At 40.6% G+C, this 26703-nt stretch overlaps 1 protein-coding gene across 1 annotated transcript in view; it reads left to right on the top strand.

Moving 5' to 3' along the window:
* Nucleotides 1-26105, top strand: part of LOC143774474 (zinc metalloproteinase-disintegrin-like VLAIP-B) — a 64885-nt gene extending 38780 nt beyond the window's left edge. The window contains exons 5-25 of the mRNA XM_077262101.1: nucleotides 64-140; nucleotides 1738-1912; nucleotides 3617-3679; nucleotides 5510-5581; nucleotides 5798-5967; nucleotides 6134-6218; nucleotides 7806-7936; nucleotides 8148-8325; nucleotides 9257-9349; nucleotides 9694-9889; nucleotides 11720-11822; nucleotides 12011-12155; nucleotides 15181-15261; nucleotides 18654-18729; nucleotides 19334-19427; nucleotides 19932-20019; nucleotides 20895-20963; nucleotides 23365-23406; nucleotides 23823-23855; nucleotides 23955-24029; nucleotides 25481-26105. Coding sequence (XP_077118216.1) covers nucleotides 64-140; nucleotides 1738-1912; nucleotides 3617-3679; nucleotides 5510-5581; nucleotides 5798-5967; nucleotides 6134-6218; nucleotides 7806-7936; nucleotides 8148-8325; nucleotides 9257-9349; nucleotides 9694-9889; nucleotides 11720-11822; nucleotides 12011-12155; nucleotides 15181-15261; nucleotides 18654-18729; nucleotides 19334-19427; nucleotides 19932-20019; nucleotides 20895-20963; nucleotides 23365-23406; nucleotides 23823-23855; nucleotides 23955-24029; nucleotides 25481-25507 — 2073 coding nt within the window. The 3' untranslated portion in view covers nucleotides 25508-26105. The remainder of the gene's footprint in view (nucleotides 1-63; nucleotides 141-1737; nucleotides 1913-3616; nucleotides 3680-5509; nucleotides 5582-5797; nucleotides 5968-6133; nucleotides 6219-7805; nucleotides 7937-8147; nucleotides 8326-9256; nucleotides 9350-9693; nucleotides 9890-11719; nucleotides 11823-12010; nucleotides 12156-15180; nucleotides 15262-18653; nucleotides 18730-19333; nucleotides 19428-19931; nucleotides 20020-20894; nucleotides 20964-23364; nucleotides 23407-23822; nucleotides 23856-23954; nucleotides 24030-25480) is intronic.
* The last annotated feature ends 598 nt before the right edge of the window (nucleotides 26106-26703 follow it).

Below are 26703 nucleotides of genomic sequence, written 5' to 3'. Positions count from 1 at the left end.
CCTTTAGAATATCTTCTTTTTGTCCATACCCCATAATATAACGCCGTCATGAATGTCTTGCAGGACCACTGCTGCTACCAGGGTCATGTGAAGGAAGACGATGGCTCCACGCTCAGCATTTGCACATGTAAAGGACTCCGGTAAGGAGAGATAAAACTACGATATGTAAGTGATAACTGTCTGAGCCGTCCAGGCTTCAAATAGCTGCGCTCTCTTCAGTGGTAATTTATAGATAATTATGTGTACTTATAGCTAATTTCGAAGTCCTAAGCACTTGTTTTCTGTTCTGAGATGATGATTAGAGAGCGCTGACCAACATGTACTGTGACACTTTCATCTTCCATACCGCCATGTTACATTATTGTACAACCTATGATGGCAGACTGCAAAGAGCGCCATGAAATATGTTGGAACTTGCCGTACCGGAAGCCATGTGCTAACACCATTGATATTTTTCATAAAAGTGTGTGATTAGAAACCCAAGCTCCTATGTCCCCTATGTGGAAGCAGTAATTTTGTTCCTAAGGGCTCATTCAGATGTCAGTGTTTCACATACGCTTTGTAGTCATATTTTCCCACAGATAGAACCGGTACCTGGTATAATCCATTGTCAAGTTAAAAAAAAGACTTCCAATTTATATCTCATTCATGGATCAAACTCGGTGAGTCACTTCTCATGGACAAGCCGTGAGGTGATGAAGGCAAGGAGTCAAGGTCAAATGCCAGGAGATTACGTCAAAGACAAAGGGGATAAGACAAATGAATAGTCAAAGGCAAAGTCCGGGGTCAGACAACTAAGGTCAGAGGTAAAAGAGATAATGTAAATGAGTAGTCAAAAATGCCTGGCACCGAGCAAGGCTATGACTGGCAATTGTCTGACCATTGTCAGCCAGCTAAACAGCCAGGTAATCACCCTGAACATGTTACACCTGAAGGAAACCTAGCAAGGGTGGACAGATTGGGCAGCTGCACTGTCACTCACAATGCTGACAGCCCAGCATACCCCTGCCTTTGATTGGATGGCTGGACTATCACTAAAAATACTGACAATCCAGCATGCCCCTGTTCCTACAGGGTGGTTGAGCTGTCACTCACAGCATCCTTAGGGCACCATGAGTGATGGAGTCGTGACACTCTATCACTCAATGATGGACACAACTGTGTAGCGTTTATTTCCAGTAATGGCCACATTGTATTTCCCAGCGTAAATGGGTTAATATACAAAAATGTACAGTAGCTATACTACCTAATCCTTGGACATCAGTTACGAGTGCCACCTTGGTCTGGTTGGTAACTGGATATATTGTCTAGTAGTCTTACCATGGTGTCTAAGGTGTTTTGAACTTTCCATGCTACAAACAAGACAGGTTTTAGTCAGGTGCTGAAAGGCCAATTGCCATATACCCAAAGGATGAGACTAATGAAAGCAGCCTGAGAGTGTAGAGTAAAATTCAAAAGTAAAGGGAATCTGTCATACGTGACGGAAATGTCAGAGACTCATCGGTCAGGCAGCAATTACCCTGCTGTCAGTTCCTCTTTCAAAGCTGTGGAAAACACAGTGTTATGTAGGAAAAGTATGGCGGCAGCATTACTTTACTGTAAGGAAGGATTATATAGTGTAATTCAGGTATAAACATTTTCGGTAAAATATTTCTGGAGGTTGTCACTCCTGGAGAAGGTCAAATGTTTGTTATAGTGGGGGACATGTTTCACTAGTGTCTTTCTTCCTTTTGGCAGTGGTCTCATCCACACCCGAAACCGCAGATTCTTGATTGAGCCGCTCAATCAGACAGATGAAGGAGATCACGCCATATTTGAGACCAAAGAAGACATTCCACTAACGTGCGGGGTGGTAAATAATACTTGGACGGAAGGAAGAAATTTCAAATCCTCACGATCCAGCAATTCTGAGGTAAGATAGTGGGATCTTGGCAGTACGTTCATATACTTTATATATCTATTGGCCAAAACATTTTTGGGCTGATCTTTCAACCAGCAGCTATCTCGCCCGACTCTCCCAAACACAGCAGCACTCATTCTGCCGAACGCTCCTGTCTTCTCTGAGAGAGCCGCTGTCTGTCTCTCGTGGTGGCTTACGTCTTAGAAAACAAAATGGCAGTACAAAATCGGACATGCATATCCTTATCTACCCCAATGAAAAGTCAGATTCTCCATTGGCTGAAACAGTCGATATCAGCAGGTTAAGATGATATTAGTGTATTGTATGTGGGGAATTTAACTTTCAAAGGTTTCAGTGAGACATTTTAACCTTTTTGCTGCGAAAGTTCTCTAGTAGGGTTGAGCGAAACGGGTCGTTGAGAGAGAGAGAGAGAGAGAGAGAAAAATAAATAAATAAATAAATAAAATAATAATAATACACTGGGTTTCGTGTTTCGGCCGAAACCCGACTTTTCACTGTGGTCGGCCGATTTCACTCGACTCGACTTTTAAGACAGTCGGGTTTCACAAAACCCGACTCGACCCTAAAAAACTAAAGGTCGCTCAACCCTATTCTCTAGCATTGCCTCTTGTCAGTATGAGTGCGATTGGAGGAGTACACCCAAACCGAATAGCATTTTTAACCCATCTGTTCGTATCGATTTCCCTGAAAGAAATAAAAGACATCTGACTAATCTAAAAGCCTGTTCTTTCCATAGAAAAAAAAACATGTACTGCATGTCCATTCCTCTGATGTAAATAGGCATCTTAATAGCTTGTCAGACAAAATGTGTCCCTTTTCCCTGGTGAATTCAATAACTCAATAGAATACGATTACTCTAGAGTATCCATGATGCTGCAGATGTCCCTCACCAGTCCTGTCAAATAAAGCAAGACTCCTCTCGTGCTGCACGTGTCTATCTGAGGCAGAGCTCAATTTTGCACTGTTGATGCTTCTCATCAAAAAATCCTTTTAGTTTATGGTGCGTTCCCATTTGTTAATAATTACATATTTTTGCTTTACCTCTTTATTCCTTAAAGGGAACTTGTCTGAGTATACAAAGCGGCGGCTGTAACTGTTCCCCGGCCCTGAGTAACACTGGCTCTGTAATCGGGCCGCCTGTAAGTCAGGACCGGGGGCGCGGTTACCACCGGTGCTCTCTATATTCAGAGAGGTGACTGAAACAGCGCAGCCCCCATGATGGTAACCGGAACGCTGCCTGGGGTAATAAAGTTCATTTTCTCCCCGCAGCGTTCAGGTAAGTGCGGCGCTGGGCAGGGTAGTAATGCTATTAACCTGCATGTTAACCCCATATCTGCAGGTTAATAGCATTTTTTTTACTAGTAACGGGTTCACTTTTAAGAATTGTATTTAATCAGATACCTTAGTTTTCAACCCTACGGTGGATGCAGGAAGGAACTTCCTAGAATATTGGCAGTATACATATATATGCAGTGATCTCCTGCCATGTGGCCAATTGAAGGATTTAATTTTTTGGTGATTTTCTTGATTATTATTAATAATAAAAAGAAGAAGAAATGAATTACACTAAATATATAATATAAGAGAAATCAAATAAGGACAAGCTCATGCTATGAATACTAACAATCCCTTTGTATATTTCTGCTTGAAATATGTGTGTCTTTTATATTTCACTTTCCGTTTTATATTTTCCAGAAACAGAACTTTCTAAAATCTGAGAAATATGTTGAGCTGTACATTGTGACAGATAAAACCATGGTAAGTAGGATAAGCAGCACAGTAGCTCAGTGGTTAGCAGGGCAGCGCTGGGGTCCTGGGTTCAAATCCCACCAAGGACAACATCTGCAAGGAGTTTGTATGTTCTCCCCATGTTTGTGTGGGTTTCCTCCAAGTACTCTGGTTTCCTCCCACACTCCAAAAGACATACAGATAGGGAATCTAGATTGTGAGCCCCAATGGGGACAGCGATGATAATATCTGTAAAGCACTGTGGAATTAATGGCGCTATATAAGTGAGTAAAATAAATAAATAAAATGGGCATATACCGTACCAGTACTGTGTATAGGCTGGAGTTACAATAATGTGTTATTCCTATGATATCAAGTTATCAGCTATCGACAAGATAGGTGATAGTTTGCTGACCACATGAGATCCCACCGTGAGAATTCCATTGGAATGGAATGATGGCTCCACTTGTCCTCCACATCCTCCTTTGCTCCACTCATTGTCTGTAGGACTGCCTGAGCACTAACAATGAAGAACAATATGGAAGTGGTCAACAGCTTTGTTTCTTTTGGGTCCCTCATCGATCAGTGGTGGTATGACAGCAGAGATCAAGCATCGATTAGCACTGGGGCATGCAGCCAAGGTGAACATGGACCAAAAATGGAAGTTCAAGCGCATATCAGTCACCATCAAACAAGGACTGATCACCGCCATCGTGTTACTGATTGTGACATATGGCGGTGAGACACTCATTAAAGCAGATGTAAGAAAAATTAATGCTGTGGCTATGGAAAAGACTTCTACATATCCTATGGAGAGCTAGGATCACCATCAAAGATGTTCTTGATCCTATAAGCGCAGAGATGTCCTTGGATGGTATGATCACCAGACGAAAATTGACCTATTTTGGATAAGTGATGAGAGCAAATTCACTAGAAAGGGAGATGCTACTCAGAATGGTCACTGGTAAAATGGACAGGTGAGACGAAAGGTCCGTTGACTGGACACCATCTAGCATGATACAGGAATGAACATCAAGTAATTGAAAGAAGCCGTGGAAAACAAGGAAGCCTGGTGAGTACTTGCCTTCAGAGTATCCAGAGGGTTGGACATGACTGAATGGATAGAATCTTCATCAAGACTGCGGCTCCAGGGTCCCATTGACAAAAATTGGAGCAGCCATCCTTTTATTCCAACTGGACACTCCAAAGGGGTTGTCCAGGAAAAATAAAACTTTACCCATGGAACTGTGATATTTAAAGGATAACAAACTCAGCCATTCTCGCCTACTGGCACCGTCCTAGATCCAGCGAAGGTCGATCCGAAGTCTGCGCAGAGACAGAAGATGGTAAAGTCACCTTTCCACCAGTAATTCAACCATTGCAGCCTGTGTTTGGTGACTGGATATATTATGATGACGCGCTGCCCCAAGTCAACTGACTGCTGGAGCCAATCACAGGTCATAGAGGTCCGATGGAAAGGTGACACCACTTCCTGTCTCTGTAGACCATGGAGCTGCCTGCGTGGACCCACAAGGGTCTCAGTAAATGTGTATGACTGAGTTTATTTTTTATATCTCGTCCCTTGAGTAAAATTTTATTTTGCCTGGACAATGCCTTAAAGACTCCCATTCTCAGGATCAGTGGGTCCAACAGTGAGCAGCAAACTACCATCTATTCTGTGATAGATGGATGGGACAACCCTTTATGCCAAAATGCTCCTCTAGAGCAGGTTCCTTGAGCATGTCCTACATTTCAGCATTGAAGTCTTTAATGCGTAATATTACGCATGCAAAGGTTAAAATATATCTAGCAATGTTCTTGAAAATATCATAGTAATGCTGTTTTTTTCATTCATTTTAGTTCACGAAGTATAACCGCAGCACAGAAATAATTAAGCAGAGGATATTTGAAATTGTTAATTATGCCAACGTGGTGAGTATATGTAAAAACCTGCAGCTTATTTTAATCTGAAGTTTTCTTTACAAAATTTCAGAATGATTTTGACACATATCGCCACAAGGGGTTAGTTCCTCAGGGCATTTCTGCTGTGGAACACATTGCAAAAATGGTGCAGTTTCGTTCCTTATTGTACCCAGTTGTATTTCAATCAGTATTGACATAACTTTGATAAATCATGTCTTCTTCAAGGTCTACAAACCCTTAACCATCTATTTGGCACTGATCGGCTTGGAAATCTGGGAGAACAAGGACCAGTTTGAGGTGTCTACCTCGGCCTCGGTAAACCTTGATCTCTTCTCCAACTGGAGGAAAACCAACCTTCTGCCAAGACAAGCTCATGACAATGCCCAGTTCATAACGTAAGACTCTTTGTCTTCCGCGTCACGGTTTATATTCTCTTTAGCTGCTATTTTAACATCTCTACCATCAAACTTTTTCAAACATTCTTCTGTATTTTATGAGTAAGCAATAATTTTCAAGATCTGTAAAAAAACAAAATGTCACCAGTAATTGTTCTTTTCACAGGAACACTGATTTTGATGGCACTACAGTTGGACTGGCATTTGTTGGCACCATGTGCAGCCAGACCCACTCCACTGGAGTCATTCAGGTGAGTGGAATATTGTCGCTTTTTCCTTAGTAGCTTTATCCCATCAATTTTACCTTTTCTCAGATTAGAGCCCGCTTCATAAATCAGACCGAAGATGGGAAATACGGCCTTTGTCCTTTTTTTTCATATGTTGTAGTTATTTTTATTTTAATTTTAAGAAGTTTCCTGTGGACGGCCATATTGTAGACAAACACTTAATGTAATTCAGTATCCTCACCATACCAATCTGCTACCACTTGCTTGCAAGCCATTCCTGCTCTTTGTTCTTCTGACTCCCAATGATGGGATGTTGACACGTGTGACTACTAAAACATCTGGCTGCAGTGGGCCCAGTCATAAATGAAGACTAATTTTAAAACTGTCTTGTTTACTGATGAGTGCTGTGTAACCATGAATGGTCCAGATGGATGGAGTAATGGATGGCCACAATGTCCCTAAGAAGGCTGCAACATCAGCATGGAGGTGGTGGAGTCATGTTTTTTTGTCTGGAATCATGAGGAAGAAGGTAGTAGGCCCCTGAAGGTGTGAAAACGACCTTGGCAAAGAACATTGAGCTTCTGACTGACTACTTTTTCCATGGTACAAAAAGAACCGTGCCATCCATAGCAAAATCATTTTCATGCATGACAATGCAAAGAAACCTAAGTCATTGACTGCTACGAACATAAAAGTTGAGAAACTCATGGTGTGGTCATCATCCTCCCCTGAAATCAACCCTATTGACAACCTTTGGAGTATTCTCAAACAAAAGGTTTATGAGGGTGGGAGGCCGTTCACATCCAAACAGCAGCTCTATTCCGACTTCATGCAAAGAAATACAAGCAGAAACTCTCCAAAAACTCACAAGTTCAATGGATGCAAGAATTGTGAAGGGGATATCAAAGAAGGGGTCCTTTGTTAAAATGTTGCTGGACCTGTTAAGATATTTTTGACTGAAAAAGCTGTTGATTTTAGTAAAGGTGACCACTTAATAAATGACCAGATTCAGTTCTTTACAACCTATAAAATGTTTGGAAACTCTGTTGTGCACAATAATTGGAAACTGGCCATTTTGACTTTTTTTAAGCTTGGATGAAATACTGTTATCATTGGAGGTTTGTCCAATAAAATGTGAATACATTGTACTCATCTAGAAGTTTTCTGTGCAAAATGCAGCATTTCCACCCATTGAGAACTTAACCTCAAGTTTTACCTCCAGCAATACATTAATCATTAATTTCTCCTTCCCTGTATTAATGAAATGACTTTGCTGTCCCAGTCTATACAGCAAAGCGGACAAGTGAGCTTCAGATGACAGAAATCAATTCTGTCTGCAACATTTAGGCCACGTTCACACGGTCAGTATTTGCTCAGTATTATACATCAGAATTTGAAAATCAAAACCAGGAGTGGGTGAAAAATACGTAAGTGGTAAGTGATTCTATTATACTTTTCCTCCGATTGTTCGACTCCTGATTCAGGCTTCCAAATGCTGATGTAGAGTACTGACCAAATATTCAACATGTGAACTTGACCTTAAAGTAATGGAAAAAAAATACCACCAAAATCGCTCACTCTTCAATTATTTTAATGTGCTTCTTTCGACAGGACCACAGTACGGTGGCCATTTCTGTGGGGGCCACAATTGCTCATGAGATGGGACACAACTTTGGAATGAGCCATGACACCAGCGCGTGTTCCTGCTCTGCAGATTCCTGCATCATGGCACCAACTCTCAGGTGAAGAAGCTAACTGGAACTTTAGAGTACAGAACAAGTGCAGACCGCTTGAGCTAAGCTACAACTTGCGCTAATATGAGGCAGAGAGCCAGCTAAATAGCCAGCTAATCACTTGAATTGGAGACACATGGAGGAAACCCTGGCACTCTTCGGCCCTGATGGCCTTTTTTATTTTTTCATTCCCTAATTTATTTTTTGTCCTCTCTTACAGCTATAAAACTCCGTACCTATTTAGTTCCTGCAGCCTCACCAACTTTCAGGACTTCATTTATGACAAGATGCCGCAGTGCTTGAAAGATAAACCATCAAATCTAAATGTTTTGTCGCCTGCGGTGTGCGGAAATAAATTCATAGAGATGGGTGAAGAATGTGACTGTGGCACCGTGCAGGTAAGAACTGACCATTCTTAAAATATATATATATTATAGAATTTATCATAGATTGTGGACAATTTACAAACTGTCCATCATTAATGGGCTGCACTTCTTTAGCAAATATATGGATTATTTTTTTATGTATTGCGCCGTGATATCCGGCAACTACTCACATCATTGTCCTGGCTAATTTTCATTGGACAGCCAATATTCCATCCATATTGAAAAAATACACATATAGAAAACTGTTAGAACTGCAGTCAGACTCTGAGTAGTTTAAGAGGCACAGTTGTCACACTAAAAAAAAAAGTCTAAATATGTAACGCTTCCAGTGTTATAAATGCGACTCAGGCAGGCACATAACAAACGAACTAGCAAGTAAAAGAGCACATAATAGTATGTAATTACCTCAGGAGTTGTTACTGGGGACCCACAACACCCATCACATGTTTCGCACTGAAATGCTTCATCCCGGGAACAACTCCTGAGGTAATTACAGAGTCTGACTGTGGTTCTTCCCGTCGTCTATATGTGTATTTTTTCAATATGGATGGTATATTTATCCACTGCTAAGAATTTTCAATTGCTATATCTACATCGCTAACATAAGAATACTTGCGTATATTGCCCTATATATAATTTTTGGTTGCCCTAATTGTTTGGGACTATAAGTCTGCATAAGTGGGGGCTATATCAATGTTTGATATTAAGAGCACATATTAATGCATATTCGTTATCCGGGTGTACCCACCTTCTGTCCGTACCTGTGGTGTTCTCATTTTATATATCTGATATTATAACGTCTTGAATAAACTTTACATATTTTTAAATGTTTATCTAGGCCTTTCCTATGGCTTTATGGCCACGCATAGAGAGGATAATTAGTTTGTTGTATTTAAAATAATAATTAATAGCTCTCTTTCAAGGTATCTTTACTATTTGGCAGGAATGCACCAATCCTTGTTGTGAGGCCACCACATGTAAATTCAAGGCTAAGGCCGAGTGTGCAGACGGTGAATGCTGTGATGATAAGTGTAAGGTGAGTGAAGCTTCGTATATTGGAAATACATCAGTTTCCTATTACACTCCATGACTATGTGGGGGGAATGGGGGTGTTATTTGTATACCTACTGTATGTCTGATGAATGGGACGGGGGTATGAGCTACGTACAGTATAGAGGGCTTTACACTATGGAGCACTGCACATCGGTCCTCCATGGTGGTACCTGTGCTCAACAGGATAAGAATGATCCCATGATGGTGGTATGGCTGAGGCTTGACCTACATATACCATGGATGCATTAATTTGCATTTTTGCAAAATTGTGTAAACATGTAGTTTATTCACCACTGTGTTCCCGGGTTGACAGTTGTTTCTTGGCAGATTAAGAAAGCAGGTACTGTGTGTCGACCCGTCAAAGATGACTGTGACCTGGCCGATATGTGCGACGGAAAATCTGCACAATGTACCCAAGATCGCTTTATATACAATGGTCACCCATGTAATGATGGCCAAGGAATCTGTTATAATGGACAGTGTCCAATGCTGGAAAGCCAGTGCACTCAGCTATGGGGAGCAAGTAAGTGAACCCTACAGATCAGTACTGCATTTACATATCAGATTTTAGTTTGCTTTAGATTTTACCCGTCATACAATTCACACCTTGGATTAGAGAATCATGGTTGCTTTCTTGCTTTCTGTCAAAAAGTGCCAATAAATCCTGACTTGGTACAATAAATCTTGACCTGCCTAAGATTAGAGATGAGGGAACCCGTGATGTTCAGGTGCGGCAGGTTTGGCCGAACATTTAAAAAAAGTTCAGTTCGGGTACCAGAACGATACCCAAACTCGAGCCTGGACCCCATTCAGATGAATGGGGGGCCTGAACATCCATTGTTTCCCACGCTATCATCTGCATGACAAAAAGGTTATAACCGGTCACAGGTGTCGGGCTGATGAAAGTACTACTCTCATCATCCTACACCTGCTCTCGCTGATAGCAGAGAGAGCAAGAGAAGCTGATGAGAGTATTCAGCAGCCAGCAACTATGCAATAAATAAATAATTTAAAAAAAATGACTTGGGTTCCCCTATATTTTTCATAACCAGCACACGTAAAGCTCAAGGCTGCGGGCTGCAGCCCCCAGCTGTTTGTCTGCTTTATATTGGCTGGTTATCAAAAATAGAGACGTCCCCACACCATATTTTTAAATTATTTAAATAATTTAAAACAATGACATGGTGTCCCCCCATATTTTACAACCAGTCAAGCTAAAGCAGACACCTGAGGGCTGGTATTCTCAGACTGGGAAAGGTCCATGGAATTTGGCTCTCCCCAGCCTAAAAATAGCAGTCCACTGCCGCCCCAGAAAAGGCGCTCCTATTAGATGCTCCAATTCTCTCACTTTACCTGGCTTTTCCCACTTGCCCTGTAGCGGTGGCAAGCAAGGTTCATATTTGTGGGGTTGATGTCACCTTTGTATTATCCAGTGACATCAAGCCAACGGCTTAGTAATAGAGAGGCGTCTATGAGAATACTAAGCTTATTAATCCTATAGTAATATTGTAAATAAACACACAGCAAGTATAAAGTCTTTTATTTTAAATAAAAGAACAAAAATACACTTTTCCTTTTTTATTTAAAAATAACAAACACAGTTATTCTCACCTAATGCCCATTCCAGTGAAGCCATGGTCTCCTGTAATAAAATTAAAAATAACCATATCCCTCACCTGTCCATTGTTCTGTCCCACACCGTAATGCATGTGTGAGGATAAACAGTCTTCAACCTGGATGGTGCCAAGATGAAACCATCCAGGCTGAGAACCACTGAGGAATGACCTACTGCAAGAGCAGTATCAGTAACTAGAGGTGACGCCATCAAGGTTACTGCTGGAGACTGAGGCTGTGTAGGATGGAGGGATGGATGTGATGGCAAGTGGGGTCGATGTCAGCTGTTTTATGGCCATTGACATCAAGTCCACAGGTTAGTAATGGAGAGGCGTCTATAAGACGCCTACATTACTAACCCCATAGTCAGATGGTAATACAGACACAGCAAGAATAAAGTCCTTTATTTGAAATAAATCTCCACACCCTCTTTTACACATTTATTAAAAAAATGAAAATTAAAAAGCAAAGTTATACTCACTTGCCCGATGAGAAGATAATCCATTGATGCCCATGTCCCCTGTAAAAGACAAAAAATAATAAAACTCCATATTCCTCCCCTGTCCGACGAGAAGATAATCCATATCTGTCCCACGACAATCAGGATGATTAATATCCTGTAGAGCTTTGTATGGCTTTTAAATTTCTCAAAGTAAACTGGACACTCTCCACAAGGAGGAACTTTACCCCTAAGGCACATGTTGTATGACATCTTTATCTGGACTCTCTTTATTTCTAGGTGCAGTGGTTGGAGAAGAAAGTTGTTTCGATATAAATCGAAGGGGTGTCAACTACGGATACTGCAAGAAGGTGGACAACACCTTTGTTGCATGTGAGCGAAGGTGAGAACTAAGTCCCAGAACATTTCAACTCAAGGCCCACAGTATATAGTTGTAGACCCTCACTAATCGGAATCGTGATAAGATATTACGGATTATCAGACAAGAGTGTAATATGTAAAAGTAACAATCGAGTGCTACACGGAGGGCAACCCGAAATAATGTACTAATGTAGTATTTGTTTAATGCAGCGACATTAAGTGTGGAGTGCTCTACTGCTTTGGAGGTAATGACAGTCCCAGCATTTATGCTAATGTCGCCAAGTTTACAAGATGTAAAGGGGTACTTTCTGACGCCGGGATGGTTCAAAATGGAACCAAATGTGATGAAGGAAAAGTAAGTGCAAGACATGAAATTGAAAGGAATGTAACAATGTTATTATTTGTCATTTAAACTACTCTTTGTAGACTAGATCATTCATTTTTGTATTAAAGGGAACCTGTCACCCCACCCCCACCCCCAGGCGTTTTTAACTAAAAGAGCCACCTTGGGCAGCAGTAATGCTGCATTCTGACAAGGTGGCTCTTTTAGTTCTGGGTGCTGTAACTAGAGAAATAATCAGATTTATAATTTGTCCAAAATACCGCCTGCTACAGTGTGTGCATCCTCAGGTGATCCCTCCTCCGTGCAATCGCCTGGAACCTTGCCAAATCCTCACAGCTGGTGTGTGTGTGTAGGAGGCGGTGGGAGAGGGTGAGAGGCTTAGACACGCAATGCGCATGCCCAGGAATCCCAGCCCCATAGTATGAATAAATCATAAGACACTGCGGGGCTGGGATTCACAGGCAGGGCGTACGTACGCACAGAGGACAGATGGCCAGTGCTCACTGCGCCTGCCTAAGGCGCCAAGAAGATGTGAGTGATGGCTGTGTGGCGTCTAAAGCAGGGGAAAAGGCCTGCCTCCTTATCTGAAGACCAGGTATTCTGGACAAATTATAAAACTGATTATTTCTGCAGTTACAGCACCCAGAACTAAAAGAGCCACCTTGTCAGAATGCAGCATTACTGGTGCATAAGGTGGCTCTTTTAGTTTGAAACGACTGGGGGGGGGGGTGACAGGTTCCCTTTAAGGAGATTCCACACATCACAATCCCTCTTAAGTAGACTGGTCGATCACAGCGATCAGCTGTGAACTTTATTAATCTGGCAGCAAGTATTGAATAGTCCTACAGCACTCCCGCAGGAGAAAAGAAGAATTACCCAATATTCATTGAAAGAAATGGACTGTCCTTATTACTCACAGACAAGTCAGATCCCCATAATTAGAATCATAGAATCGAAGAATCATAGAATGCTATAGTGAGAAGGGAGATCCTGGGTCATCTGGTCCAACCTCCTGCTCAAAGCAGGATTCACTAAATCATCTCAGACAGATGTCTGTCCAGCCTCTGATTGAAAACTTCCATGGAACTCACCACCTCTCGTGGCAGCCTGTTCCACTCATTGATCACCCTCACTGTCAAAAAGTTTTTTCTAATATCTAATCTGTGTCTCCTCCCATTCAGTTTCATCCCATTGCTTCTAGTCTTTCTTTGTGCAAATGAGAACAAAGATGATCTTTCTACAATGTGACAGCCCTTGAGATATTTGTAGACAGCTATTAAGTCCCCTCTCAGTCTCCTTTTTTGCATGCTAAACATTCCCAAATCCTGTAACCGCTCCTCACAGGACATGGTTTGCTGACCGCTCACCATTCTGGTCACTCTTCGCTGAACTTGCTCGAGTTTGTTGATGTCTTTTTTAAAGTGTGGTGCCCAAAACTGGACACAGTATTCCAGATGAGGTCTGACCAAGGAGGAGTAGAGGGCAATAATGACTTCACGTGATCTAGACTCTATGCTTCTCTTAATACATCCCAGAATTGCATTTGCCCTATTTGCTGTTGCATCACACTGTTGACTCATGTTCAGTCTGTGATTTATTAGTATACCCAAGTCTTTTTCACATGTGCTGTTGCTTAGCCCTATTCCTCCCATTCTGTATATGCTTTTTTCATTTTTATTGCCCAGATGTAGTACTTTGCATTTTTCCCTGTTAAAAACCATCCTGTTAGTTGCTGCCCACTGCTCCAGTTTATTTATATCTTTTTGAATCCTCTCTCTCTCTTCTCTAGTATTAGCTATCCCTCCTAGCTTTGTGTCATCAGCAAATTTAATCAGTTTACCCTCAATTCATTTATCTAAATAATTGATAAAGATGTTGAGCAATACAGGGCCCAGGACAGAACCCTGTGGTACCCCACTTGAGACATTCTTCCAACTGGATGTGCAGCCATTTACGACCACTCTTTGGGTCCGTATTAACCTTTTCCCATTGTGGACAATTTTCACAGTTGCACTTTTGTTTTTTCTCCTTCTCTTCTTCCGAGATGCGCTACACTGTTTCCAACAGCAGAGCCACATGAGGATTGTTTTTTGTGAGTTGTAGTTTTAAATGCAATAATTCATTTTACAATATAATATTACTGAAAAATGGGGGGGGGGGGATTTCAAAAGAGGTGAAAAGAGGAAAAAAATAGTTTTGCTTTGTTTTGTTTTTGCAGTGTTTATTGTGTGCTAAAAATGGCAACATGATTCGCCATGTCAGGATGATTACAGCAATACCAAACCTATTTTTTTTAAATTATTTCAGTGGCAAAAAAATCTCATAATTTTCTATTTCCATTGATGGCCTGTATTTTGACTGGCAAGATGACTTTTTTTATTGATACCATTTTGGTATATCTATAATGTTTAATTTGCCTTTTATTGCATTTTTTGGGGGGTGGTGCAGTGGATAAAACACATTTCTAATGTTTTTATTTTTTTTTCATCCTTCACAGTGCGCACTGTGAGGGTTAATGTTATATTTTATTGCATCAGACTCTTGCAGATGCAGTGATACCAAATATGCTAATTAGTTTTTATTTATTTTTAAGGGGGAAGTATTCAAATTGATATATAAATAATATATAATTTTTTTTCAATAACTTTTTATTTTATTTTTTAGTCTTTTTAGGGATCTTGAACCAGCAATCATTTGACTGCTTGTTCTATATACTGCGATACCAATGTATTGCAATATATCGTCAAAATTACGTTCTCCAATGAAGGCAATGACCATCAACACCTGGATGAGAGCCAGTGTACGTGCGCACTGTCAATTGTGCCATATTAATGCCGCTCTCAGTGATTGCGGCATTTAAATGATTAAACAGCAGCAACTGGAGCTGGCTCCGGTCACTACTGTTACAGGCAGATGTCTTCTGTGAGGAAAGTTATCGGAGATATTATCCTTGGCCACATGAACCCTTCTAAGATATCATAGCTCAGGATCTCACATGTACTATTACAAAGCAATGACAATTATCTGTCTGTTCTAGGTCTGCGCTGACGGGAAATGTATCAGCATCAACAGCGCCTACCGGTCAGAAAACTGCTCTTCTAGATGCCCTGGACATGGGGTAAGTGCAGATAGTCAATAGAAAAGAGAAGGCTTCATAACAAATATTAAAATGGGTCCCCCATTGTGGTGTTGGGGTTTTGCCGCCCAGGACAGAAGAGCCTAATATTTGTTATCCTCTACACGTCCTTTCCTATATGCATGGGTCAGTTCCTCAAACTTTATCTACAGAGGAAAGTCCTACGCAGCTTCTCACCTCCCAATAAAAAAGGTGAAAGGTTTATAAAGGGTTGGACAGTCTCCATAATGGCCCTCAGATCCATTAGATGAAAGCTGGCTGAACCCACACACTATTTGATGGGTTGGGGGGCATGCAACTCTCACCCGAAAGGTGATGTCGCCTGAATTCTTTTGTCTTCCGGTGAGATTAGCCACACTCAGACGTCTATATTAGCGGCTGACCAGGATGAACACGCATGAACGCTTGGTTTAGCCGAGCGCTCAGGAGCATGGGGGAATTGGGGGAGACAGCTGCCTGACCGGTCACCAGGATGGAAGTGCCATGTTCTGCCTCTTGCAGTATTTATAAAAATATACAAAAGATGTTTCAAAAAGGGACAAATAATATAGTATGTGCTGTCACATAAAATAAAAAGGGATAAGAAAAGTACTAAACCTTTGTCATGGAATTGCCACAGATCTCAGTGGAGGGAAGCACTCCTTTTAGGAAAATGGCGAATGCATCTTCCAGGGCTCACAAGGATTATTATTCAAAATCTATATTTATCAGATAAGTGACGCCCCACATCTCCCTTGGATGACCTCAGATTGGGGCTGGTCAATGGGATGCGGCTAGGTGTCAAAACATTATGGGGTTCACAATTTTCAGGATATCTCCCCACCTGAAGGTCCCAAGCCAGAGATATTAACCCCTTTCTGACCTCAGACGGGATAGTACGTCTGAGGTCAGATCCCTCGCTTTGATGTGGGCTCCGCGGTGAGCCCGCATCAAAGCCGGGACATGTCAGCTGTTTTGAACAGCTGACATGTGCCCACAATAGCGGCGGGTGGAATCACGATACACCCGCCACTATTAACGAATTAAATGCTGCTGTCAAACTCTGACAGCGGCATTTAACTAGCGCTTCCGGCCATCGTGCCGGAAATGAGCGCATCGTTGACCCCCGCCACGTGATCAAGGGTCAACGATGCATCGGCATGACAGAGGTCTATCGAAGACTTCTATGGTTGTTGATGCCGGCTTGCTGTGAGCGCCACCCTGTGGTCGGCGCTCATAGCAGTTCAACAATTCTACTACATAGGAGCGATCTATGCTTTGCTCCTATGTAGCAGGGCCGATCGAGTTGTGCCAGCTTCTAGCCTCCCATGGAGGCTATTGAAACATGGCAAAAGTAAAAAAAAAATGTTTTAAAAAAATATGAAAAAAATAAAAAAATATAAAAGTTTAAGTCACCCTCCTTTCGCCCCATTCAAAATAAAACAATAAAAAAAAAATCAAACCTACACATATTTGGTATCGCCGCATTCAAATCTCCCGATCTATCAATAAAAAAAAGGATTAACCTGATCACTAAACGGTGTAGCGAGAAAAAAATTTGAAATGCCAGAATTGTGGGTTTTTTTGGTCGCTGCGACATTGCATTAAAATGTAATAGCGTACGATCAAAAGATAGTATCTGCACCAAAATGATATAATTAAAAACATCAGCTCAGCACGCAAAAAATAAGCCCTCACCCAACCCGAGATCACGAAAAATGGAGACGGTACGGGTGTCGGAAAATTGCACAATTTTTTTTTTTTTTTTAGCAAAGTTTGGAATTTTTTTTTACCACTTAGATAAAAAAGAACTTAGACATGTTTGGTGTCTATGAACTCATAATGACCTGGAGAATCAAAATGGCAGGTCAGTTTTAGCATTTAGTGAACCTAGCAAGAAAGCCAAACAAAAAACAAGTGTGGGATTGCACTTTTTTTTGCAATTTCACCGCACTTGGAATTTTTTTTCCTGTTTTCTAGTACACGACATGCTAAAACCAATGGTGTCGTTCAAAAGTAGAACTTGTCCTGCAAAAAATAAGCCCTCACATGGCCATATTGATGGAAAAATAAAAAAGTTATGGCTAATGCAAAACCGAAAAAGGCTAGGGCCATGAAGGGGTTAATCCCATATTACCTATCATGATTTTAGCTTTCCATAGATGAGAAACATGGCATATATATTGAATATCAATTTCTCCAATATTAATTTCGAGCTGATGAGGTGACCGCCCAGTGATGTAAGTAAATGATTCATTCCCCACTTTGTCACGACGCCGAAAATTTGTCTCCTACAACTGTAGGACCTATGCCGTTCACAAAAAAAAAACAATATTAATCGCTGGAATCTGGCTCCACAAAGTCTGCTATCATTCCTTTGAAGAGCAAACGAGTTTCCTCTGGGGGTTATAGCTTGATCGCTTCTCACCCTCTTGTGCACACTGAGCCCAGACGTCATGGCTGTTCTTCAGCAGATAACTTACTTCAATTACCTGTGCACAGCAGGGGGTCACAGCTGAATAGGGGTCAAATGTAGTGTTCTTTTCCCAAATGATAATAAAGCCTTTAATGCTCAATATGCAGAGGACATGTCCATTCTTGTAAGGATTTTGATTCCATTTCTCCACTACATCTATGACAACCTTCTTTGCACATTTTGGTTTTTTTGGTCAATTTTATATCCTACTGTTCCGTATGTCTTTTTATTGGGTGCGCCCAATATGTTCTTTACCAAAGGGGAAATGCTCACAGGATTCACTGGGGATGTGTCTTTAGTCTGCTCTAGGAGCAATGCCCCTTCATAAAGATAGCAAATAGGTTGAATGATATAAATGGCCTGTATATTTGTCTATATCCATTATGGCAGATTTACAAACCCTACTCCCCATTCCTCATTCCACTCCAGTCTCCAAAAAATGTAGTACTCTAGAAATGTGAATAAGATAAGATACCGTTTTCGCCACTTCTTTTGACCTACTTTTAGGTACCTTTTAAGGGTGCTCTTTTAGCAGCTTATTTTCACTGAAAACAAAATGAATGGGGGTTCCGATTGCACATGCCTGATCCCCCTTATATCATTATTCAGGGGAAGATCCCATGCACATAAGGAGGTTGGTTGTTCCAGCCAAAATGGTTGGGTCGTGTCACCTTTTGTCTAATGTGCACAGGGCCTTTACTGCTATCAATCATATATTGTGTAGTCAGACATTAACCCAATCCTGTGACATTTCATGGACACTAAAATGTGCCCGCACTTCTTGACATGGAGATCAATTACTGGTCATCTAGCCGTAGTTAACACTTTCTCCAGAGTTATACAACTCTCATTCCTGGCTGTACAGATAGGAAATATATAAACATCAGACTTTATTGACAAGTTGTTTGCTTTCCTTCAGGTTTGTGACCATGAACTTCTATGTCAATGTCAAGAAGGATGGGCACCGCCGAACTGTGACTCCGTTTCAGAAACAAGTAAGTGTTTATAAAAATCCCTTTAGGTCTTTTAGGATATTATTTTTTTGAAAGCCTCGTGTTTGTCCCTGGCCTGTGCATGATATTACAGGTCACTGCCATTCAGGTGAATAGGGCTGAGTTGCAAAACCAGGCACAGCCTTGGGTCAACAGTGGCACTTACCATGACTGGAAGTGAGGGCACATCTGTTAGATATTTACCTCTGCAAGAAGAGAATCAAGGGAGAATGAGGGAGACACAGGTCTGGTGTTTGAGGTTAGGGCAGAGAAGGATGCCACACACCCACCATCAGTTATTTTTTAGATTGGAGTGCCCCTTTAATGCCCATCTTTAGGAATGTCAGTGGACCATTCAGAATGTCTGTGTCTTTTCTGGTGTACCGAGGTTTTCCATAATAAGATAAACGTTCAGCCATGTGAGAAGTTCTTCTTCGACCTCCGAGCCCTCAGTAGCTACGCCCCTTCATTGTAATGTGGGGGCGACATAATATCAGAATTTGATGTGATGATGAAGAATCAGTATAACCCTCTATAGTTGCAAAAAGTAGGAAGCCGAAGCCTAATATCACTCTGCCGGTCTTCAATATTTCTCCTGTTGTTTCAGACATTGTCATCATTGTGGTGGTCATCCTTATCGCCCTTCTTCTTCTGGCCGGTCTTATCCTTATGCTTGTGTTCCGAAAGAGGTGTAGAAAGAGGTATGCCTTTTCGGAAATGTAATGCTATATGACGCCTATTCATGTCGGCCCTATTCATATCGGGACGAGAAGTGAAAATTTATGTGGCCGGACAAGCAATGTATGAAGGACTCCTAACCATGGGTTATATTCTGCGAGCTAAGACATTAGGGTGCAAGAATGTCCCCATCACTAAAGCGCCAGGAAAAAAAACAATGGTGGTATTTCGAGGCACCACCATGATATCACTTATTCATGCGGTTCTTAACCCCTTCCCGCTTTGCCCCATTTTTCAATTTTGCATTCTCTTTTATATGTTTCCTCCTCTTCTTCCAAGAGCCATTACTTTTTTTGAAGGTTTTTTTTTTTTTTGTGCAAGGACGTAGAATGTACTATAACATCCTTTGTCAGGAAGGACAATTAAAGCCTTTCTCTTCCAGTGGATATGGGAAATAAAGGATTTATAGATATATTACCGACAGATTCTGTGTTTCTGATTCCGTTTTCATGGGTCATTTTTTCCAGGGGATCTACAGTCCGAGTAAGTGGGGCAACAAATCCATCCTTCCATCAGGCTCAAGTGAAGTCTGACTCCAAAGTGTCAACCCCCGAGGTAAGAGAAACTGTGGGTGCAGACCCGATGATGGAGACGTAGGGTTTATTTTTGTATCCCGGTTGGAGGCCCCAGTGGTATCCATTTACAAAAATATAGATATAGAGAATTATGTGCCCCAGCTCATCATTATATTGACCCTTAAAAGGTTTTTGTAGAAGGTGTCCTTAAGGCAATTATCATAATGCATCCCATCCTTTTGTTTACCTGGTCGCATCCCTTCTTCAGCTTTCCTAAGTCCAATATACTCCAAGATGTGGTCACACTACCGATAAAAGGATGATTCTAAAAACCTTAAAAAAAAATTACAGTTAAAGTTTTAGTTTAATTGATAAAAATCAGCATATAACAAAAGAAAAATGGTAAAGAAGTGCCAAAAATACATTTACCTAAGTACCGATATGTCACATTAATGTCATGGGGTTTGATCTTCATTTTATGTGTCCAAGTATTTACTTTTGCTTCTGCCTATAGACATTGAGTGCTGCTGCTACAACAATCAATAATAGATTGTTATTAGAATTTATGGGGTTTTTTTAGTATTTTTTTCATAACATCTTCTAAAGGAAATTTGGGGAAAACCAAATTTTTATTAGTACACTCATGATGCAGAGCAGCATTCTCCTGCCATAAATAAGGTCCATGGACTAAGGCCATTTGCTAACGTCACAGGACAGCGAACAAAAAAATATGATGGAGCCAACAGGACCCTCAACTACCATGGCTTTTTAATAGTATTGGTCTTCACATGTGGGGCAAATAGACTGGGCGTAAGCTCAACACCCGGATGTGACTGTGACCCCTGCACCTATTTTAGTTATACTTCTGAATTTGAAGGATATTAAAAAATGTTGTAAATTTTTTTCTCTAAACAGCTAAGCACTAGAAATGTGTATCCACCACCACCTCCACCGGTAAATGCAAAGAAACCACATGTGTCACAGGTACCTATTTTTCCTTTAGGAATTTTAATATGGAGTCATTTAGTCGTAGTGTAGCATATTGAAATAAGAGTTCATGCTGTGGAGCAGGAGCCCTCAAATGAGGAACATTTGCACCGTCAAGACCATTTTTTCTTTAGATGGCCCATGTCTGTTTGCAAAGAGCAAACATACATCCACACATGACATATGTTGTTTATGGATTAAAAGGCTTTCCTGGGTTTTACATTGATGGCCTGTGATACACTTGGGTCATTAATGTATGGTTCATGAGGTCCCTCTCCCACAGAACTCTATAAATCCACAAAATGATGAAGAAGCTACTTAGTGGGGGTCTTCATGGTAGAAACCAAGCTGGTGATGTGGCTTTTCCAAATGATTGGCCAACTTATTAAAATCCTACATTTGCTTTAGAGTTGACTTCCATTGAATCACTTGGGCTTACTATAGCAGCACCAACCAATATGAGGTTACTCCTGACAGTTCCGGTCCTCTACTGGGCCAGCCCGATTGTGAAAGAATTTTGTATACACTACGATTCCAAAGTTTAGGGTCACCCAGACAATTTTGTGTTTTCCATGATAACTCATACTTTTATTAATCAAATGAGTTGCCAAATGAATTTAAATTCTAGTCCAGACATTGACAAGGTTCGAAAAACAGATTTTTATTTGAACTAATAATTTTCTCCTTCAAACTTTGCTTTCGTCAAAGAATGCTCCCTCTGCAGCAATTACAGCATTGCAGACCTTTGGCATTCTAGCAGTTAATTTGCTGACGTAATCTGGAGAAATTTCACCCCATGCTTCCAGAAGCCCCTCCCACAAGTTGGTTTTGCTTGATGGGCACTTTTTGTGTACCATACGGTCAAGCTGCTCCCACAACAGCTCAATAGGGTTGAGATCTGGTGACTGCGCTGGCCACTCCATTACAGATAGAATACCAGCTGCCTGCTTCTTCCCTAAATAGTTCTTGCATAATTTGGAGGTGTGCTTTGGGTCATTGTCCTGTTGTCGTATGAAATTGGCTCCAATCACGCGCTGTCCACAGGGTATGGCATGGCGTTGCAAAATGGAGTGGTAGCCTTCCTTATTCAAATTCTCTTTACCCTTGTACAAATCTCCCACATTACCAGCACCAAAGCAACCCCAGACCATCACATTACCTCCACCATGCTTGACACATGGCATCAGGCACTCTTCCAGCATCTTTTCAGTTGTTCTGCATCTCACAAATGTTCTTCTGTGTGATCCAAACGCCTCAAACTTGGATTCGTCTGACCATAACACTTTTTTTTAATCTTCCTCTGTCCAATGTCTGTGTTCTTTTGCCCATATTAATCTTTTCCTTTTATTAGCCAGTCTCAGATATGGCTTTTTCTTTGCCACTCTACCCTGAAGGCCAGCATCCCGGAGTCGCCTCTTCACTGTAGACGGTGACACTGGCATTTTGCGTGTACTATATAATGAAGCTGCCAGTTGAGGACCTGTGAGGCGTCAATTTCTCCAACTACAGACTTTATTGTACTTGTCATATTGCTCAGTTGTGCAGCGGGGCCTCACACTTCTCTTTCTACTCTGGTTAGAGCCTGTTTGTGCTCTCCTCTGAAGGGAGTAGGACACACCGTTGTAGGAAATCTTCAGTTTCTTGGTAATTTCTCGCATAGAATAGCTTTCATCTCTAAGAACAAGAATAGACTGCCGAGTTTCACATCACAGTTCTTTTTTTCTGGCCATTTTGAGAGTTTAATGGAACCAACAGATGTAATGCTGCAGAATCTCAACTAGCTCAAAGGAAGGTCAGGTTTATAGGTTATCTAATCAGCTGTGCTAACATACTTGCACAAGGGTTTTCAAGGGTATTCTAACCATCCATTAGCCTTCTTACACAGTTAACAAATACAAAGTACCATAAGAACACTGGAGTGATGGTTGTTCGAAATGTGCCTCTATACACCTATGAAGATATTGCATTACAAACCAGTTGTTTGCAGCTAGAATAGTCATTTACCACATTAACACTGTATAGAGTGTATTTCCCAATCATTTAATGTTAGCTTCATTGGAAAAAAACTGTACTTTTCTTTCAAAAATAAGGAAATTTCTAAGTGACCCTAAACTTTGGAACGGTAGTGTATATCCAGAATTAAAGGGGTTCTACCAGGTTGGTAAGATATCACCTATCCACACGAAAGGTAGTAACTTGCCAATCACTAGGGGTCCCACTACCAGGTCCCCCACCAATTCTGAAACCTTTGAACAACCTTTTCAAGTAAAGTGTATACAGACTTTGTGTTCATCAGTGATTTCAGTAGAAAAATCACTATTCTTTTAAGTTATCTGTTAAATTGTTTTGATATTTTTTTAGGAGCACTGATATTTATTGCTTTTTTTATTCTTTACAGCTGGCAAGTCGAGATGGATATAAAGGTCCACAGTTCTCTACGGTAAGGACATAATGTGGTACGCATGATTAGAAAAAGTACTTATTGAAAAAATTTTGTAGAGCACTTTCCTCCTGATCTTATATATTTTTTACCTTGGAGATGGCTCATAGTGGGGCTTGATTAAGAGGAAGAGTTTTTGTATTTGGGAAGGGCTTGCAGAGAGTTGCCTTACAGCAACTTGAATTAATGTCTGAGGATTGAGAGTGGATAGAATAAAAAAAAATTGAATTTTGGAAAATACATTTTTTGTGTATATGTGAAATTTGTAGAAAATTCTATTTGCTTCTCTCTAGTGATCGTGGATCGTGGACATTATTAGTAAAATCGAAAGAGATTAGATAAAGATCAATGGGTAAAAATGTTTTATTTATAAGTATTTTTACTTATACAAATGTATTTTTTTTTTTTCCTTATAGACGACTTCAGTTGAGTTCACTAAAAAATCTCCGGTAAGAAACAAAAATATCTTTGTCTACATGAGATGTTGTGTGCTTGACAATGCAGAGGTGGAGTAGATAGATATTAACCATATCGTTGCCTTGTTTCAGGCATTACAGAGGCCAACTAATGCTCCACCACCTGTACCAAGCACTAAGCCTGCTCTGCCCACTCCTCCACCCAAGGTATGAGATCTCCAGGGCTCACTCAATGGCGCTGATCTGTAAGAGTGTACTATGTCCAAACCCCATGATCTGACATCGATAATTTATCCTAAAGACAGGCCTTCAATGTTGTAGTCCTAAAGAACACCTTTAAATTAAAAAAAACTAAACCCTGCTACATTAAAATCTCTTATTAAAAAGTTTTAGGGAATAGTTATCAAGCATTTTTCAGAATATTTTTCAAGCCCTTCCTAACATCTGCCACACTTGTATGACATATATTGGGTGCGGGTGCATGGAGAGAACTAAGGAACTGAGCTCGTTCCATTCCCAAGGGATGTTGGCTGTGTTCCACAGCCGACATCTGCCCCTATCAGCAGCAATCAGAGCTGACTCTGATCGTTTCTGTATAACTACTACATTTCTTAGGTCAGTTTCTCACTGCAATTCAAGTGGTTTGCAGGTTCAAGTCCTCACGAGTACTGAAAAAAGTAACAAATTTTTTTTCAAGAATCCCACTTTTTCCCTGATTAAAAAGAAAGAAATTAAAAATATAAACATACTTCATATCGCCACATCCACAAAAGTCCAATCTATTAAAATATAACATTACTTAATCCAAATGGTAAACACTTGAATGCAAAAAAACTAAAATCTAAATCAGAATTGCTGTTTTTTGGTCGTTGCATCTCCCCCAAAAGGCTATAAAAAAACGATCAAAATTGCGCATTTCCCCCAATATGGTACAAATAAAAACCAAAGTTTTTAATGCAAAAATACAAATCTCTCATACATCTGCATAAAAGTACAAAAAATTACGGGTCTCAGACAATGGAATTACAAAGCAAAAAGTTCTGATTTTTTTTTTAGCAATTAAAGTATGAAAAAACAAACAAAAAAAAAGAAAGCGCAAAAAATAATTGCGAAATTGGTGTTTTTCACCATTTCATTCTATTAGGATTTTTTTGCCTGGTTTTTTAAGTAAATTATATGACTAAATGAATGGTGTCATGCAAAACTAAAACTTAAATGAAAAACTAAAGTAAAAAGTTATTGCTTTTGGAACAAGAGAAGGAAAAAAACATAAGCGAAAAAACAAAAACTGGCCACGGTTGGAATAAATAAAAGTGGAGTCACCTTGGAGTTGCACTTTTTAAAGGGGTTGTCTCAGGAATACATTAAAAGGCTAGGATATACCATCATTGTCTGATCAGAGGGATCTGATCAATAGAGCAAAGTGTCAGCGCCACTCGATGGACTTCCCTTTAGAATCAATGGCCTACAGTGCAGCCATTAGAAAAAGCCAAGTGGACCTGTCAGGAGAAGACAAAGTCGCTCTGCACTTTATTAGCGTGCCACGGCCGCTTCATTCAATAAATGGTTGAAGGTTACCAAAGTCGTCTGTCATCGCAAACTATATATTAAAGTAATATAAATAATATTGTAGATTACATGTTGTTTTCTAATTTCAGGCACTGAAACCTCCTGTCAAGACCTAATATGAATGATGCGGGAGGAGAGTGGAGGACACCCTTCTGTAGGAGATCTTTTTGTATGTTTGTATATTTCTATGTTTGTATCATTTTTATATATTGTTTTCTTCAATGACTTCAATAGTTCTGACTGCACAAAAAAAAAAGATGGGGAAAATGTGCGCCCTTTACATAGCTGTACATTTAGGTTACAGAGACCTCATTTATTATGCCCCCTGTGCAACTGATACCATCGAATCTCCTATAGCTACACTCCTGCCCTATGTATGTGGGGCTTGTGATGAAGGGACGTCAGACATCATGAATGTACAGCAGGGACATCAGAAGATGGCAGGGGCTCACGGATTTTACTACACCCTACGTCTTCTGACTACAACTGACGCTAAAGACTAAGCAAAAGTTGCTGCATTTTCACCACTGCTTACAGATATTTTCAGGATTGTAAATATATTGTATGTTTTGTTTTTTTACTGAAAGGCACATTTTTACTGTACAAGATGAAGTAATTAGTGGAGCAAGAAAATTATTTTGTGTGTGTGCTTATGTACTCCACAGTCACCACTTTTTAGTAACTCCTTTAAAGAAGACTTAACATTTGCTCAAATTATTTTTTATTTAAATACCTTGTAAAAAAATCCCAGAGTTCTACCCATTCTGCTGCTCTTTTCCATTTGTCCCTGCGTTGCTCCATTGCAGAGATATTGACATTTGTTCTTTTCTGGAGAGCAGTATGTGAAATCTCTGCTTTGCCGCCCAACTGGGCGTTTCTTCAGCGTCTTCTCTAAGGGTGTGTTTTACCCCAGCATCCCAAATGCTACCAATCAAAGCTTAGTACCTGCTCTAGCTGTCTATCAGGTGCTGCTGAGCTGTGATTAGCAGCATCTGAGAGGGAGGAATGAAAGCTTGCAGCTCCAGAGAAGACTCTGAAGAAAAGTCCAGAGATTTCCCATGCTGCGCTCCAGAAGACAAAAATGTAAGTATCACTGCAATGTGTGCGATGCTGCATAAAATGGAAAAAAGCGTCAGAAAGAATCAATGAAGCTCATGGATTCTTACAAGGTACAGTTCAATGTTTTGAGTAAGTACAAGGTCCTATTAAAGGGGTTGTGATCTTGAGAACTCCTTACAATTTCTCTTATTTTAGGACACGTAGACAGGGTACTCAGTGAAGAATCCCTCTCAGTGAAGTCCATGTGCCAAAA

This window comes from Ranitomeya variabilis, chromosome 5, assembly GCF_051348905.1.
Source record: "Ranitomeya variabilis isolate aRanVar5 chromosome 5, aRanVar5.hap1, whole genome shotgun sequence".
Classification (NCBI taxonomy): domain Eukaryota; kingdom Metazoa; phylum Chordata; class Amphibia; order Anura; family Dendrobatidae; genus Ranitomeya; species Ranitomeya variabilis.
This window is presented reverse-complemented; position numbering and strand designations above follow the sequence as displayed.